The sequence below is a fragment of the Tachypleus tridentatus genome, chromosome 8, assembly GCF_004210375.1.
Source record: "Tachypleus tridentatus isolate NWPU-2018 chromosome 8, ASM421037v1, whole genome shotgun sequence".
NCBI classification, from domain to species: domain Eukaryota; kingdom Metazoa; phylum Arthropoda; class Merostomata; order Xiphosura; family Limulidae; genus Tachypleus; species Tachypleus tridentatus.
In genome coordinates, this window is record NC_134832.1 from 128,957,043 (window position 1) to 128,975,942 (window position 18,900).

At 34.2% G+C, this 18,900-nt stretch overlaps 2 protein-coding genes across 4 annotated transcripts in view; both read right to left on the bottom strand.

Annotated features, from left to right (window-relative positions):
- The window catches only part of LOC143223472 (oxygen-dependent coproporphyrinogen-III oxidase-like), a 31,850-nt gene extending 18,054 nt beyond the window's left edge, over window positions 1–13,796 (bottom strand). Inside the window, exons 1-4 of the mRNA XM_076451504.1 lie at window positions 13,729–13,796; window positions 10,593–10,643; window positions 4,433–4,507; window positions 1,017–1,135 (exon numbers count right to left, since the gene is read on the bottom strand). Coding sequence (XP_076307619.1) covers window positions 1,017–1,135; window positions 4,433–4,507; window positions 10,593–10,643; window positions 13,729–13,794 — 311 coding nt within the window. The 5' untranslated portion in view covers window positions 13,795–13,796. The remainder of the gene's footprint in view (window positions 1–1,016; window positions 1,136–4,432; window positions 4,508–10,592; window positions 10,644–13,728) is intronic.
- The window catches only part of LOC143223476 (zinc finger CCCH domain-containing protein 15 homolog), a 282,471-nt gene that overhangs the window by 115,253 nt on the left and 148,318 nt on the right, over window positions 1–18,900 (bottom strand). The window lies entirely within an intron of this gene.

An 18,900-nucleotide genomic window follows, 5' to 3' on the forward strand; every position in this document is an offset into this window, starting at 1 on the left:
ACATCTGAATACTGCAACCAAACTTTAACTTCTAAATAACTTTTGACCTCATGATTAAATCAAATGAAATTTTATTTTACTCATTCTTCCTAGAATAATCATATAGAAATCAAGACATACTAACAATAAGTCATACGTACACATACATAAATTAAAATTGATGGGAAAAAACAGGTCTGCTCACAAATCAAGGTCATTTGACGTGTAAAAAGAGGGTAAGTTGTCTGATGATTTCTGATGCAACAAATTCATTTTTTGTTGTGGTGAAAAATTAAGCTTTGCTACAATTTCTGAAATCAGTAAACAACATATAGCTTTTGAGGGTGAGCTGGAAGATACAGTGTCTTTGGAATCATAGTGTAAGATAACAAGGAACATTAATAGGTGAAATAGAAGAGAACTTTTCACTTGGGATTTTTAGTTGACAGAAACTATTAATACTACTTGCTAAGAATGCGAGTTTTAGGGAATGTTCTTGTCCCTCCTTAACTTTTAAATAATTTTACATAACTGTAAACAGCTTTTAAAGAGAATGTGTTGGATATGAGCTTCTTTGCATGATAAACACAAATACAAAAATGATTTGTATCATTAAACAAAATATTTTAAAGTAAATAAAACACACAAAATTCCTTAACATTTTGAAAGTAGGGAATAGCCCAGAATAAAAGATAAAGCCACTAGTAAAATTGTTCTTTTTGTTGATTGAATTGTGTTTAAAGTTACTTGAAAGTCACCTGTGCTAGCTGTTCCTAATTTTGAAGTTGTTAGAGGGAAAGCAGCTTGTCAACAACACTCACCACCAACTCATGGGCTACTTTAACCAAATAGTAGGATTTGCCTCTCACTCTTATAAAGCATTGATGGCCTCAAAGAGTTGGCCATGATTCTTTTTTTTTTCCCCAGATTTAATATGGCAAGGACCACAGAACCTCAAATTCACAGTCTAATCACCAACCACTGGGTCATGTTTGGTCCATGCATTTAAAAAGCTTGAAAAGTATCTAAAGATTTACCTTGTTCTCATTTGTTGAGCTGCTGCTTGAGAAAGCTCTCCATGAACCACAGAAATGTTGACCCCAGCTTTTTCAAACACTTCTCCATCTTGTAATACACACGTGATTCCTCCTCCACCCTAATAGACAAAAATAATTATTACTGATTTACCAGTCAAATCATTTATTGAATAAATAAATTTTAATCCTTTTGTGGTTACCTACAAGCTAAGTCTGCTAATGTTAATGTTTCTGTATGAGGTGATACAGATTTGTTAAAATGTTTTCACATCTATAAACAAATATCTGACAAAAAAAAACTAATTTATATTCAAAGATTCATAATGCTCTCAATTTTATTTTCATTAATTTAGTCTTTTTTATGGCCAACTTAATGCCTTAAAATGTAATATTGTTTAATTTTGTAAGTAGAATTTTTGCTCATTTTTTATTTGCCTCACCAAACCATAATATGTTATCCCTTTAAATCTTAATCAAAATTCAAATAAGTGATTTTTTACCCTCTTAATAACAAGAAGCATTGTTTTGTGTTAAGTTTGATATGTAGCAAGTGGTCTCAAAATGCTAATGTTCAATCAACGTAATGAAATAATTTTATGAGCACACACACATACATATTTCCACATCACCAAACTTGCATTCCAAAATTTGTTCAAACTAACAAACTAATTTTTATCTATTGGGTTGAGGAATAATTCATGAGTGTTTTTTCAAGTTAACAAAATATATTCATAAATGAAACGCTTTTGCAAAATATTTCATGTCATTTGGTAGATAATTTTTTGCTCTAATAGATGGTGTGTTTGATTTTCATATGTCTTTAATTTTTGCTTTCATTTTCAGCTCATTAAATGGAATGTCAAGTGGACAAAATCGAGCATTTTTGACACCACCTGCTTTTTGCATTTAATTTCTTGCAATTTCGTTTAAAACAATGCATACTATATACCTAGGTATAACATGAAATAAAGTATCATAATAAATGTTTTGGGTGTAATGTGTTCATGCATTGAAGTATTGTATAGTCTTGCATGTAATGCTTGAATGAAATTATTTAAAAACGCTCACGAATTATTCCTCAACCTAATACATTTATAGAAGTTATGAATTTACTGAAAAGTGGTTTTAATTAATATTTTATTATTTCCATGCTTTATGCTCCAAAATATAAAATTATTGATATTGTTACTGTAGTCTTAACAAAAGGCCTTTACATTTTATAGTAGGGTACTCCCTGTATCTAAAAGATAATTTTAAATATGTACACATATGTAACAACAATGAAATTTGTCTGGCTTCAAATGTTGGCCCAATTTGTAGTCCAGTAGCAGGTTTAACAAAGTTAAACTAATTTTTTTATATGGTTATGAATACCTGTGAGGTTAGACTTCTTACACCAATTAAAGAACATGTTTACTGTTACTTTTTCTTTTGAAACTATCCTAAAACTGTCAGTAAGACCAAATTCTTTATTTTGTGATTTTTACTAATATTTTCTGGATTTCGAACCTCCATTTTTTTGCTCAAAGAGACACTATTTAAAAGATAATATCAATTAGCTAATGTCCCAATTGCCCAGCATTTCATAAACACTTGTAAAAATCTTCACAGAAACATAACTTACACCTCAACGCCTTCATTAGACGACAGTGTGGTTTACAACATGGCTGCTATTCACAAACAGTTCTCAGTGCTTAACTTACAGTTCAATAAATTTTTTACAACTTGAATATCTGCATTACATATAATTTGAATAAAATGTCTGTTACTCAATACTCTAACATTTTCCTACATTCTAAATATATTTCCAATAGATATTTACCTATACTCACAGTTATAGCTATTCTCAATTTGACTGCCCTCTAGTGCGTAAATTTTTGCTTATCACTCGCCTTGAAACTCCCACCTTATTCTGTATGCATATACCACATGCTTCATTCAGGTGCATTTAAGCATGAAAATTAGCATGAGATAATCTTCTTCCAATAGTAGTGCAACAAACCCTCCTATTGCAGTTGATTTCATTTATATAACTGAACTCAATAATAACTTCAAAATTAGACATCAAAAATGACACCAGAAGTGGGTGGTACAGATGGGAAGTGAGAATGAAAGTAAGTACCTATCAGAAATATATTTTCAGTGTAGGAAAACCACATTTACAGCTAGAATCTCAAAGTAAGCAGGTGCAGAAACTAATGTAAAATTATCTAGATAAGCACCCTCCAAAATCATCCGAAGAGCATCTGTGAAGTGTGCCACCTCCATTTAGAGGAAATATGTATATAGGAGAGAACATCACATTTAAATTAGTTATACTCATCACCCACATAGAGCCAACAGGTGTGGGTGTTTCAATCAAAGGCCAAAACAAAGTAACAATTCCAAATATCTAAAAGGGCTATTGAACAGTGGTACCACTGGTATCCATTGTAATCATAACATTAAGCTGTGAATTCACAGCTACTTTGTAACTACTGGCAATTGAGTGATAAATAAATTCACAATCTAAACAAATAAATTCAACCCAACAATGGGTTATAAACAATATTCTGAACACAAGTTTAAACACAAGTGAATCATTTTACATATACATGAAATTAGGAGGGTGTTTGAAGGTCAGTGTAGAGCAAAAAACATGGACTAGAGGGCAGTCAAATCAAGAATAGATGTGAAAGAATTAACTGTAGTAGGATTTTAATCTTTCTATCTTGACTTCATGAGAATAGTATTATAAAGTTTCTATTTTAATTTTATTAAAGTATTATTATAATGCATGTTTTATTATCCTTACTTTCAATCAATCATGTTGTCCTCCCCAGTTATAAGAATCAATTACTCTAGTTTTCTGTCATTATACATTCTGAACAACTGTTAAGTTTTTCCTAATATTATCAAAATAGCATTATAATGCATCTGATCATTACACTTGATTTCATACAGTCATGGTGTTTTATCCAGTTTGAGGTCAATAACTATGGTTATCCATTATTCTTATTTACCCACTTCAACTTCACTAATTCAAGATTATCATTTTTAATTCATCTTATAATGTCAATAAGCAAACCAGTCTTTACCAATTTTCTCTCAGACAAATTTATATTACTACAGCAAACATATTTCCTGTATATTCAGCAATTGTCTTTTTGTCTTTGCACATTCTAAAACATGCCTATCAGTTGTTTTCTTTTCTATGCAGCTGATATTCATCATTCTTCTATAACACATTTCAAATGCTTCCAAACATTATTTAGTTTCAACAAAAAGGTTGCAGGTTTCATTCTAAACAATAGAATTTACCATATGGAACATCTTAATAGCCTCTTCTTTAATGCTAGTTCATCAACTTTTATTTCTAAAATATTATCTAATCCAATCAGAATAAATAACACACAAATATATTAATGTTTATGCACCTGCAGTCTTTTCCATTGATCAACTTGAAACTTCTTGCCTCCTTCAATCTCTTCAAGGGCATGACAGACATCAGCCTGAAAAAAAAATGTTAACATATCGAATCATGAAAAACATAGAAACAAAACTGTCAGTGATAAGCTATTACTTCAAGTAATTGTGGTGCTGTAGTGTTGTTTTAAAGGATCTGAAAAACAATAACTGTGTTTAAACTAGTATAAAAATTGTATTAATATACTATTAAGAACAATGTTTTTAACTAACTACCCTGGCAGGTATTTTGGTTTAAAATCTGACAAGTCTAGAAGGGGCACTCAGAAACTGTTGTTCCTCTCCTGCTCTGTTCTCAAAATTAAGGTTTGATTCTAGTGAGGAATGAAAGATATTAAGATACAATAACCAAAGCATTACTCAAAAAAACAATCTCAATCAGTAACTTATGTATGGCTGATGAAAAAAGAAATGCAAAGTCTGATAATATTCTTAATGTGTCAGTCACTAATACTACCAAATACAGCAGCTAAACATTACCTTTTATCAGGTAAAATTTTAAATTTTCCTCAGCTTTCTATGAAAAGTTTGCTCTATTCTTTTGTATGATGCTTTTATTTTCAGTTTCTATCAATGAGTGCAATTTGAAATATACTACCAATATGATCACTAGTTTCTTATTGTACATTTCAAGTTACACACTTTGTTCAAGCAAAATATCAGATAACTAGAGATAACAGAAGATATAAATCATGAAAGTAAGAGGTCAAAGCCAGACTCCTAAAACAGAGAGAAACCACAACTCCTTCCTGCCATCAAAGAGCAAGATTAAAAAAAGAATGGTAAATGTAAAACCAACCAACACTTCCAAATCTTGACCCACTCAATTTTGAAACTGGTGGAACAAGAGATGCTGCAGATGAACTTTATCCAAAATTCCTTCTGGTTTTGATCCTGACCTGTGGAGTGTGAGCATAGGCCCACTGACAATAATGTGGTTAGAAAGAGAGGGATACTTTTAAGGTCTCTCAGGATAACTTTTGAGCATTCCATGCCTACTGGCACACAAGACTCCACCACAGGTGAGGATAACATGTTGAGGTCACAGGAATAGAACAAACAGCTGACAACACTATGCAGTTAATCATTGCTCCCATGCAGTCATCAACTAATAAACAATGGCAAAATCAAGTTCCAAGAGAGTTATTAAAGAGGTCCAACTTCTACAGTGACATTGACTACAGCCAGTTTCCTGCAAAATGATGAGAAAATGATCAATGCCATTTGGGTCACTCTCCACACTCCAAGAAAAGTTAGAATAAAGTGAGGATAAGGAAATAAAGTGATCTATAGCACTCAAAGACAGACTGGGTGCATGAAAGTAACAAAAAGAACCGTCATTGAAAAGAAAGGTTATTATATGAGAGTATAAGCTCCTCAAAACAGCCCCTTCCATCAGTGTAAACACTAAAGGGCTATGTCTATTAAAATCACCCAAGAGGAGAACAAGAGATGGCAACTGACCTAAGAGAACATCATGGTCTGACTGACTGTAAGTCTCTTCTGGAGATAGGTAGATGAAACAAATAGTGATGGTATCACCCAAAAGGAGACAAAAGGCCAAAGTCTTAAATGGAATGGCTAGTAGGACAGATGTGGAGAGCATATGCTGGGTGACCAACAAAGCTGCACCAACATGGGTTCAACCATCACACAACCTTTCTTTGCTATAGAGCAAAAACTACCAAAAGGGTGACAGCATTGGCAAGATGGAGGAAAGTTTCTTTTAAAGAGAGATAGATTAGATGAATCAGTCAGGTCTTTAATGTCATCTACTGTATCACTGTGGCCATTGTTATTAAGCAAGGGAAGAGAGAAGAGAGCCTTTTGAATTTCAACCACACAGTTTCTCTTTAGAAGATAGCAATTTGTTGACCTCCATAGATTTCTGCCTGAGATCAAGTAGGCAAATCTTTGTCAGAATATGGTGAGTCTAGTGACTGTAGACACAATCGTATAATGGTTTTGTAACTCTGGGCCATTGATTTGTTTTGAATTTCGAGCAAAGCTACAAAAGAGCTGTCTTTGCCAGCAGCCCTTAATTTGGTAGTGTAAGACTAGAGAGTTGGTTGGTTGACATTTATTGGAGCAAATCAACTAGCCTATCTGCAGTAAACAACTGTTAAAAAAGTAAAATTAATAAAATACGTAAAAAAGCATCATGTTAAAACAAAAAGTCCAATTTTTTAAATTAAAAACTTAAATAGATTTAAAAGACCAATGGCCCTTAAAAATTTACAATTTGCTGTCCTATAAACTTCATGCTGAACAACTGACACAAGATGTAGAAATTGTCAACCAAGACTGCTTGCAACTGTAGGAGTGAATTGTCCAGTAATGGCACTAATCTTTATAATAAAAGTCTGGTACTTAAGACACAGCCCTGAGGGACTTCAAGTTCCTTTGAAAAAAAGTGTCATACCCACATGGACTTGGAAATGCTGATGCATTAAAAATGTTTACTAAAATGGGCGAATAGCCATTTGTGAGTGGAGGTCTCACATGATGCCATACCACCACACAGTATCATAAGCTTTCTCAAGGTACAAAAATATAGAAACATGTTGTTGCTTGAGAAAGGCTTCCATAATTGACATTTTAAGTTGAATTAGGTAGCCCACAGTGAAGTGTTGCCTTCAAAACCCATACTGAGTGGGCAAGAGGAGGTTGTTTGATTAGAGGAACCAAGCAAGGCAAATATTGGCCATCCTCTCTAAGATCTTACAGAGACAGCTTGTCTAAGCAACTGAATAGCAGTATGAAGTAATCTTGGGATTCTTCTCAGGCTTAGAAAAAGGAGGACAATAGCATGGTGCCAAGCATAAGGAAAAACATTATCCTGCCAGAACTGTTTAAAAACAACCAGAAGAAAAGCAAGAGAAGTAGGAGAAAGATGGCACATCATCTCTTAGTGAATATCATCTGGTCTGACTGATGAAGATAAAGTTTGAGTTCAACAGTGGAAAGAGGCAATTATAATCATAGAAACAATTGCTCTGCCAGTATCTTGATGGTTAAGAAGGTGAGGGATGCAGCAGGAGTGCTAGATGCAAGAGAAAAGCTTTCACCAAGAGTATTAGCAATGCCATTTAAGGACAGACCCAATTCAACCAGCTAGTTCCACCTATATATGAAGGCCAAAAGGAACAAAGGCAGACTGCCAATTCTGAAAAAGCATGGCTCACTGAGGAAGAAAACACAACCCCAGAGGGGATGTTGTGGAAAGGGCCAAAGTTTTAAAGCATCCAGTAATGATAGTTGCAAATAACAGAGATATAGAGGTTCATAAAACTCAGTGTGCAAACTCTATATTGGAGAAGTGCAGAAGGCCCCTGTGTAGAGAGCTGAAGCCCCACATGGTGAACAGGATCCAACATCTTTAAAGCTGATGTTCTGGCAGAGCCATAGGCCATAAATCCACAGTCCAGCTTAGATTGAATGAGGGCACAATAGATCTTTAGCACAGAACATCAATCTGTTCCTCAAGAGGTGGAATAGAGGAAATGGAGGATGTTCCATGCTCTTGCACAGTTAACATGTAGCTGCTTGATGTGAGGAATGAAAGTCAACTTACAGTCAACTATAAGCCCCAAGAGCTTTGCCTCAGGGACCACAAGAAGCACAACTTCACCAAGACAAAAGTGCATACAAATGGTTTAAGATAGAGAAAAGGTAAAACCATTTGCTGTGGTTTACTTCAGTAAACGATTGAGGGCAGTCCATAGTTGCCATTCAATAAAGCTCACACTCGCCAACAGACACAAGATGTGGAAGTTGTTAACATAGAATCTGTTTGCAACTATAGAGGGAGTTGTCCAGTAGCAGCATTAACCTATGTAATGAAAAATGTGACACTCAAGACACAGCCCTTAGGGAACCCAAGTTCCTGTGGGAAAAAATGTGAAATTGCAGCACTATTCAAATGCTCTATGGAACTACCCCTCCTAATCATTATCACCACCACCCCCCAAAGGAGATTATGCCCATTAAAATCCCCCAGGATTAAAAGAGATGGAAAATGTTCAATGAGGGCATCAAGGTCTGATTGATCACAGGACTCTTCAGGAAACAGGTAGAGAGAATAAATAGTGATGGTAAAACCCAAAGAAACACAAACGACTACAGCCTCCAAGTGGCAAAGACAGGGCAGACACATGCTGATCACCCAGCAGTGTCACCCGTCCATGGACATATTCATCACACAAACTGTTAATTCTGTACAAACAAAACTACCAAAAGGTGACTGCATCAGCAGGTTTCCGAAACATTTTGTGTAAAGAGACACATGAAAGATAAGAATCAATAAAATCATTAATGTCATCTATATTCGAACAAAAAAAATTCCCAACAGTTCCACCATATCAAAGTGGCCATTTTTATTTATGTGGAGGAGAACTGGGCAGAAAGTTCTTCTGTTTTTGACCACAATTTTTTCTTTATTGGTAAGAGGTCTATCAACCTCCATGGATCCTGCTCTGGGACAAAAATTCCAGTAACTAAAAGTGTGAACAAATAGTGATATTGCATATCAAGGCCAGAGAAGAAGACAGACCCAAGGAAACACCTAAACCTGGATCCAAAAGAAGTGGACCCAGGAAGCCACCTGAAGGAGTGGTGGGGCAGAGATGGGAGCAGATGTAAACTCATCAACTTTTTAACCATGAAAGACAAAAAACTCTTCATATGCTTTGCAAATGACTCTGCTGGAGGCACAGACAGATCTGTCTACACTCCCACTGTAGTAGTGGAATAGAGTGCATCAGCATATGTCTGAGATGAAGTGGTGTACAATAATTTCCAAGGCTCTGGGTATGATATATCATTCAGAGTCTTCATACATTGCACCTCTTTCTCCTCCACCCACTTAGGGCAAGAACTAGAGTAAGAGGGGTGTGAACCACTACAGTTAACATAGTGTGGTTCCAGTTTGTACTTGTAGGCATCATGGTCTGCAACCACAACGAGCACATGTTAATGAACCACAACATGATGTCTTCAAGTGATCAAACTGCTAACACTGGAAACATATAAGAGAATAGTGAATGTATGGCCATACCTTACAGTTTAGATGACCTGCCTTGACTGTGGCAGGTGGATGTGGTAATGTAAATGTCAAAATTAGAACATCAGTTGGCAGCATAATTCCAACTTTGAGAGTGGAAATTTGGTGTACCCCAGAAACACCTTTGCTAGAAAAATCGGCAAGGATCTCTGACTCGGGAATGCCCTTCAAGACTCTCTCAACACTAACTCCTCAAGGAATTCAGGGGTTTAGTGTGTTGTGGTGAGGATGATTCCACCAAAATGTCTCTAGAGCTTAACATTTTTAGTGACTTGGAGAAGCCAGCATGCCCCTCTAGTCCCTTTTGAATAAAGAAAAAAAAGGAGGCATCTGCACTATCTATTTCTCAGATGAGTGCAAAATGAGAAATCTTGGTACAGAAACCAACTGCGATATGGCTGTTAAATAGTCATCCATTAGTGGCCATTTACCAATTTTAATTTTTATTCTCACTTTTACTATTTTTTTTTCTTCATGAATGGAGGTATCCATAATAAAGAAAGAACTTTTCGGTGCCAACTGTTCCCATACACCATGGAGCCCTACAAGGGGATGCACTGCAATGCCAAACAAGGTCATTGCAGCAACATCAGGGTTTCATGAACACAATGCCCAAAACCCAGCATCAGACACAATGTCCAACACTGGTAGTTGGTTGACGTGGGGAAGGCCACCCCAAGACTATCCATCTACAGGAATTCAAGGCCAAAGTGGTTGTTAGGGTTGGACCCCTCAACCCTCAACTTCCAGGATCCTTTCTTTCCATTCATGGGTTGCCATGCACAGTAAACACATGGGTGGATGTTCAAAACCCAGAGGAGGTAAAAAGAAAGTACAGAACAGTTTCTGGGAGGTCTCCTCACCATGTACAGGAATCCACCTCAAGGGGAATAAATAGTCATACCCATTCTTTTTCATACAATAAATTTCAAATTATGAAAGGACCCCAACTTGAACATTTTTTTAATTTGACAGTATTCTATCATGAAACAACCAATAAATTATGCCAAATAATTGAATATTACTAACAACAAAGACAAGAGTCTTACCTGAACTTTTAAAATCATTAATTCCATCCTAGACTTCATATCATTAAGGTTCTGAAAGGAAAAAAAAATACAAACATTAAAGATTGTGCATACTATGAGGATGATTTACCATGTAACAACATTTAAAAATGTAATAATATTTAGATGCTATTGTTTTTATTCTAAAAATTATGTAGCATCAAATACTGTGAGTCACATTAAAAAAAGATAATAAACCCAAATATTTTTGAACATCACTAGTCTCATAAATATTTTTTTATTGTTTATTTTAGTAAAAATGTGTTTTGCAATTGCAAAGATCATTGACATAGAAAATGGGAAGATGAAAAAAAACAACTAAAGCTGTTTTACTTGTATCAATAAACTTGTAAATTATAGGAAAAATATAGTAGGTGACAGAAAATATTCCAATCGACTTACACAAGGAAAACTAAAACCTGTGAAAAATGAAATAATTTTAGCACTTATGGAATGAAAGATAAAAATACCGAGTAGATAACTCATTTATTTTGATTACTCTTCTCAGTCAGATTTATGTGTTGTTTTGTTCTTCAAATTTTTTTTATGAAAATATATGAAACTATGCATGCACATCTAATTTCAAAATATGTAGTTCTAATTTCAAGTTTTTAAAAAAAAATGTTTGCTATCTCCATTAAATAAGCATTTCAGTTAATATGTTTGTTTTAGGTTACAAAGAACTCCAATTACAATGAAAATAATAATAATAATAATAATAAAATGTTATATACCTAACAGAACATATGCATTTCTTATACACTTGTTCACTCTGTTAAAGTGACATGTGAACATACTTTAATCTACAGGATGATAAAAAAATTCATGCACCACAATGTTTTTTCTAAGTCACATACTTACAGCTGTTTGCATTGTGAAGCATTGATATCATGACCCAGTCATTCTTTCCTTCAGGTTACAACTCACTTCCACACTATTGCAAGATTAATGAATCTAGCTCAATTATTGTAGCAAAAGATAAGAATGTCAGACGAAACACAAATTTGACTTAGAAAATTCATAGTAAGGACATGAATGTTATGGTAATATGAATCTTTTGCAAACCTTCCATTACCAAAATACCTAATATTTTTGTATTCAAATGTTTGTATATGTCTTCAATTAATCTGTTTAATATTTTGTTCTTTTCCCATTGTATGAAGTTAAAAAAATGATTTATACCAGCCATATATTTCAAATTAATATTTTTCAGTGTGTACAGTAACATTTGTAATGGACTTACTGTTATACATTTATTAACTATCTGCATTTGTTTCAGTTTGATACATGCGTAAGTTTTGCCAATTCTCCAAATTTGTATTTTCAAATATTGTTCAACTTTCAAGAATCTCACCTTAAAGTATGTAAGCCAATGTGCCAAGAGACAGTAACAGAATATTATTTAGTCACTAAAGTCAGTATACTATAAGCTTTGGAAGCTATAACTGTGATTAACACTTATTAATTGGAAAACTACAGAATTGGGCCAGGAACGTTTATAGACTTCAAACATTACAAACCATTCAACTTCAGTGAAATAACTTCAGACATTATCATTTCTATGAGGATATTAAATATCTTGTTCAGTACAAAAGTCAATTTATAAGCAATGTGAGGCCAACCAAGACAACTAGCTTAAGCGAAATGTAACAATATCAACTCAGAATTAATTTGCTCATCATGGATCTAGACTGTAAATAAAAGATTCAGTTCTAGACCAGATAGAAGACTCAGTATAGTTTGTAAAACTCGTGTATATAAACCAATATTTTTAATAATAAGTATTTGTAATAACTGTTGTTATAAAGTGTATTGTTTGTACACTAAAATAATATTTGTGTTAAGAAAAAGATTGCGTGTACCAATCTTGTTAGCAAATATAATAAATTTAGTACACATTGACAATTAACCTCTTAAATTTCCTGATATTTGAAATCTTAATATGTAGTGTATGTAATATAAAAAATCCAAGGCTCATGTAAAACATTTATGAACACCTTTCAATTATGGAGTTAATCCTTACACACTAAATACTTTTTAATGTTTTTGTATTTCTTGTGATTTTTTTTTTATTATAGCCATAATCATGTTGCATAGTTCATTTCAAAAATAATTCTAATAGACAAATATTTAAAAAAAAAAAAAACTAACAATAAAATAATGCTTGGTAATGAACAAAAAAAAATTCAAACCCTAAAACAGCCAAAACAAAATAAAAGAGGTACTTCCTATACCATGACATGTACGACTTTACGGAACTAACAAAATAAGTGGTTCTCAGAAAATATTTCATAAATATTTAACAAATGTATCATTTTACCCATAGAATGAAACCATAATTACTCAAAGAATAATTATAGTATCATTCAGTGGGTAAAATTATAAATTTCTTGTACAGAAAAAAGCATTATTTTACTTGTGATAAATACCAAAGGTTTCAAATGTTGAGTTAAAGTGTTACATAAAATAAACTTTTGAGCACAAAAATCATACGTCAAGATAAACAAATTTATGATAATTCACTTAAATACAAAACAAACAGTTAAAAAATCCCCTGTATCTGCACTATAAAGCAGCTTAAGTTTTTGCTTATACATGTAGTAAAAATTTTCTAACTTCCCAAACCCTGACCATCATGAAACTTTCAGGGGATATTTGGTTCTTAGAACATTTCCAAAACTAGTTATTTTAGTCATTTTATGAGATTGACAACCATTTCAGCTTCACTCCTTTCTTTCTTATGTTTCATAGAAGAAATACCCAAGATTTTAGTGTTATACTTACCACTGTCCTATTAGGGGACTTACCCCTTTATACTGTCAGCAAATGAAGCAAATGCATGCTACTTTGCCATGCCCATGAAGACAATAAATTAGTTGCACATGAATACCTTTGCTAATAATTTTTAAACTCTATATGCAACAGCATGAATTGACATATGACTAAAAAAATGAATTATCAGCTTACATTTAGTTTCATTCAATAAACACTTCTATTTTTCAGGTCAGTTTTGAGTTTTGTAATTTTTATGTATACTGATTTCTTTTAACACAATTATGGTAACAGTATCACAGCTTTTGCTTCTTCCACAATTAATTTAAAAAAAGCAAAAAATTACCTTTTCCAACCAGTCTTGGTCTGTTACTGTTTCACCCATAAAGTTGGAAACTTTTATCTTGGCCATTTGAGCCTAAAAAATAAAATTAATTGTTTCATGAAACTTATTTCCTAGAAATATCATAATTGTTAAAAAGCAAAGTAAAACAGGAAATAGAATAAATCTAATATTAGCAACAAAAAATATGCAAATATATTTATATAAAGAGTTGAAAAACATACAATTATAATAAAAATCTTTTTATCTCTGAATCTTCTCAACTAAGAAATGCTAAATTGGCATAAATGTTTATATTAGCCAACTCTGTTTATAGGAATGTAGTATTTGAAATATAAACCATAATACCTTTTGATAAATTATTTTAAGAAAATAAAGTTTATATGAGCTTCTATACCAATAAAGTCACTTTGAATGCTAATGAGTCACAAGTAGCTAAAGTCAGTCACTTGCAATATTTGTCCCTTGTACTTCAAGTACATGTCAAGTTGCAATCATATAGGGTATTATGTGTATGTATAAAGTCACAGATTTAACATCTTTGATATTTAGATACTTTTGATTTTTATACATAAACTATAAATATATTCACATTATTGTTTATTTTCATCTCTAACTAAGAAATACTTCTTAATTAATTAATATAAAAGTTTGTTTACCTGAATGAGATTAACTAATTGTTTACACTTATCATAATTTTCTATTTGATTATGAAAAAAATAAATCACTGTGTTTTGTTATACAAAGTACTTTATAGTTAAGGAATTTCTTTTATACAAACATGTACAAAAATTTACTATCTCCATCATTGCAGAATTAGGTTAGGTCAAACAGATGACTGAGTTGTAAGTTCATTGTTTAAAGTGCTTTTTTAGTTAAGGAATTTTTTATACAAACTTATATGCAAATCAACTACTTCCCATCACTGCAGAATAAGGTAAACTCAGTATCAATGTTTGAGATTGCTGAACAATTTAAAAAGTTCACAGAACTTCCTCCACGCTGTTTTGGGTCAAAATAGAAAAAAACATTCTCCTATATGAACTAATAACAATCACATTTATGTAAATGCAAAACATTAACAAAACCAGAATAAGTTCACAGTGCTCTTAGCAAAACTGTATCTAGTTTAACGTACAGCTGAAAGGGCATGGCAAACATGTTTTGTCATACCAGGCAATAAATATGTAATTTAGCAACCACTAAACCATGCCAAAAGTAGGGATTATAATGTGATGGTCAACCATGCACATTATTTTATAATAAGTCTCCCAAAAGCTGACAACTCAAAACTAGCAATTATGACAAGTCCCCTTAGTAACTTTGCCATAACTTATAAACAAACATAAAACTATAATGTCCCTATGGCTGAAAAGGCTAGAATATTTTGTGGTAACAAGAATTAAATCCATGACCTTTGAATCATTAAAAATTACAAATTTTATCATTTTCTTAAACGAAAATGTATTATGTATTTCCAATAAATATACTTCCCTCTTCTCAGAAGATTAGCTTTCCTTGTTTTGTGCTGATCTCTATTTGCAAACTTTTTTGAATGCATGCCACAAGTCTTCAACCCTCCTTCTGTTGGAATCCAAAGTTCCAGCATGTCTATCATGTAAATCACCATGCATCACCTCTCCACAAACAAGAAAGCACTACTAACACATGTGACTCCCTCTATGCACCACCACCAAACTATCACTTTGAATAAAACATGAACATCAGAAGACAGGAGTAGAAGAGTGGAAAATGTGAGAAGCAGGAAATACCTATTGAAAATAATTTTTCATTTTGGAAAATTATAACTTTTGATACAGTGCTCTCCCTCTACTAACAAGATTAACTTGAATCTCACACTGAATTGGAGGAAGAGGAACCCATGTAAGAGAAGCACAAACATACCTCTGAGGTAGGTCTTAAGGAAACTCCCTGGTTGAAATTAACAGATTAGAAGATCTGAGAAGGGGCACAGCACAATATCTGGACCAGGTATCTCTTCATCATGAAAAATGATAAGGTCAGGAAGACCACACATGGTAGAACAAGGAGAGAGTACATCTGTGTGGGAATAGCTCAGTCCCACAATAAACAGTTGGTAAAAGATGATGTGCCCAAAGAAACCCTGAACCAAAGTCTTGGAGTAATAAGTGCTCCACTAGCAGAGACAGATTGCCAAAGAATGGTGTATGAAGCAGGCTAAATGTGAAGCTACTGTGAGAGAAACTAAAAATTAAGCCAAAAACCTGATAAAATCTAGGTAGGAAGATAGAACACCAGTGACTGGAGCAGATCAGGATGAAAGGGGAACCACTTGCAGTAGGAAGAACTGAGAGAACCAAGGTTCAGAACACCAGAAAGGAGCAAACAGAATAACCATGCATGGAGTATTATGGATGAAGGAGACCACCCAAAGAAGTAAATAGATGGGAGGGTAAACATAAAGGAACAGATAAAACCAATAACATCTGTTCCAAGACTGGAGGATAGGGAACCATGAACAAAAACCAAGGTAACCAAGATCAAGAGTGGTGGCGAAGGCATTAATAAGGGGCATAACTAGATGCAGACAGAGCTACCAGGAAGCAGGGACTGCACCTGGGATAAATAATATCCAGACAGGAAAGATAATCGACCAAGAGAGGAAAGTGTCCATGATATGAAACATTGACAAAAGAATTTGATGAGTATTGGTTAGAGAAAAGGATCCATGGTGCAAAAACACAAAGAATAGGACCTGGTCCTCCCTGGATAATCAACACAAGCCATCCAGTAAAAATATTAGAATGAATCATAACTTGCTGGCAGCTGGAATGAGAAAACAAATGATCCAAAGCCCAAAGAACAGCCAAGAGTTTAAAAACACTAATGTGAAAAAAAATCTCCACAGACCTAGGACCCCAAGCCCCTTGGCAATGGCCCACACATCCCATTTCTGAAGGGAAGTATCTGTAAACAGACATAACTCAGGCCACAGAGGAGAAAGCAGGACTCCTCCCAACATATAAGCCTTGTCCAATACCTATGGAGTTTTATAAGCAAGGGGGAAGGAAGATGAACAGGAACATCCAATTCTGTGTGAGGTTCCACTAGTCATGAAGGAGAAGGTCCATAATGCAAATGCCTATGAGCCTTGACAAAGGGATAACAGGTGTCAGAGGCAACCACCACCCTAAAAGCTATAGAATGTCATCAACAGGAAGTAAATAAGGAGACATGGCAGTCTAAACAGCCAGCTCCATGGAATGGAATTTGAAACAAGAATGTAGAGCCCGACCAAGATTAGTGTTAAATAAAACAACCAGAGTTACAAAGTATTGAGAAGAATGAAGGAAGTAACTCTTCAAAGTGGTCAACAATCCCACTTGTTCATCTTTGAGAAAGTGCTTAAAAGCAGGACTGGCTGACTCGAATTAAAAATGGTAAGGAGAAGCCAAATGTCCATGTACATGTGGAAGATCAGTCCCTAGGGTATAAATATGCCAAGCAATTTGGCAAACACTCAAGAAATGCAGGTTATAGAGAAGCAAGACCAAAGGTTTGTTTGTTTGTTTTTGGAAATTTGCGCAAAGCTACTCAAGGGCTATCTGTGCTAGCCGTCCCTAATTTAGCAGTGTAAGACTAAAGGGAAGGCAACTAGTCATTACCACCCACTGCCAACTCTTGGGCTACTCTTTGACCAACGAATAGTGGGATTGGCTGTCACATTATAATGCCCCATGGCTGAAAAGGCAAGCATGTTTGGTGAGACCGAGATTCAAACCCACGACCCTCGGATTACGAGTCGAAGACCAAAGGACAGGGCCATAAAAGGTGTACTATTGCACTACAGGTAAAGTGGCAGTAGTAAAACCAACATGGAGTAGGTATGACACCTTTTGGGGTAAAACGACAAGAACTGCCTTGTATAGACATTGATGTAACCATAGATTCTAAGGTGGAAGAAAAAGTCATGTGTCACCACAAAACATGGCAAACAGCAGTACTGTGTCAAGGTAAATTCAGGAAATGAGACTCGGAACCCTGTTGAACAGAAGCCACCCACAAGAACAATGATAAAGAAATCATGTCAAACACAAAATGTCATAAAAACAGGGCCATAAGAATGGCTCATATATATGGAACCAGGTGACAGGTACATGAGAATATAATGCCACAAGCAGAGGCAGGACAAGGAGAAAACTTTTGTGACCTGTTCCCCTAAAAAGTGAACTGAATCCACAACTGGTAAAATGTGGAAGCTCATCCAAAAACTCACAAAGGCAGACTGAGCCAAAACCATCGGGAGACAGGCACATCAAACATCAATGTCATCACCAAACAAGATGACTAAAGCACAATGTAAACCCACACAAAAGGGAATGGTGAAAATATGAAACAACAGCAACAATTAAAACAATACATACCCAAGATAGGCTTCAAGAAAACCAACAAGGGTTGAACAGAATCTTCAGGTATGTGTGGAAAGGTACAGTGAACTCTTGGGGGAGAGGGGGGAGGAAAGAGATCAAAATTATAGTCAGCATATGCCTGTACAGAGTTCAAAAAGTATGGGAAATATAAGGTAACATACATTCCATATAATTTTTAATCTGACCATAAATGAAGGCTATGAAAACCTCAATGGGTTCTCCACACTCATGGTCAAAAGTATAGAAACAGTCAAGTGATATGCACCTGAAGTGGTAATAGCAATTTCAGAATTCATGTGTGATAATGAAAGAGTAAAAAATGTGTGATAAATATCTCGAATAAAACTGAAATTGAACAAAATTAATTTGAACTAAATTAAGGAAAGTTAATCCACTTCTAGGGTAATAGTTGTTCTAAACAAAGACATCCACACTCAAGCACTGCCATATGAGAAGTGATAGTTCAGTGGTGATGCATAAAAGGAGTTACATGTGTTTTATGATGGAATTATGGATTTCAAAAGAGGAAGCATTGAAGGCTTAAAACATGCATTCAAAATATTTGCAAATAAAGGGCAGTACAAAACAAAAAAAGATAATATTGTAGGTGAAGGGAAAGTACAGTATGGAAGTTATTGTAATAATCAATTTTTCAATAAACAATCACAAATTCAATAAATTAATGTAGAATTAAAATCTGAACCTATCAGTCATTTTGCACAGGATAACAGAATATAAATCTTCTTCTGTATTGCACTTTACA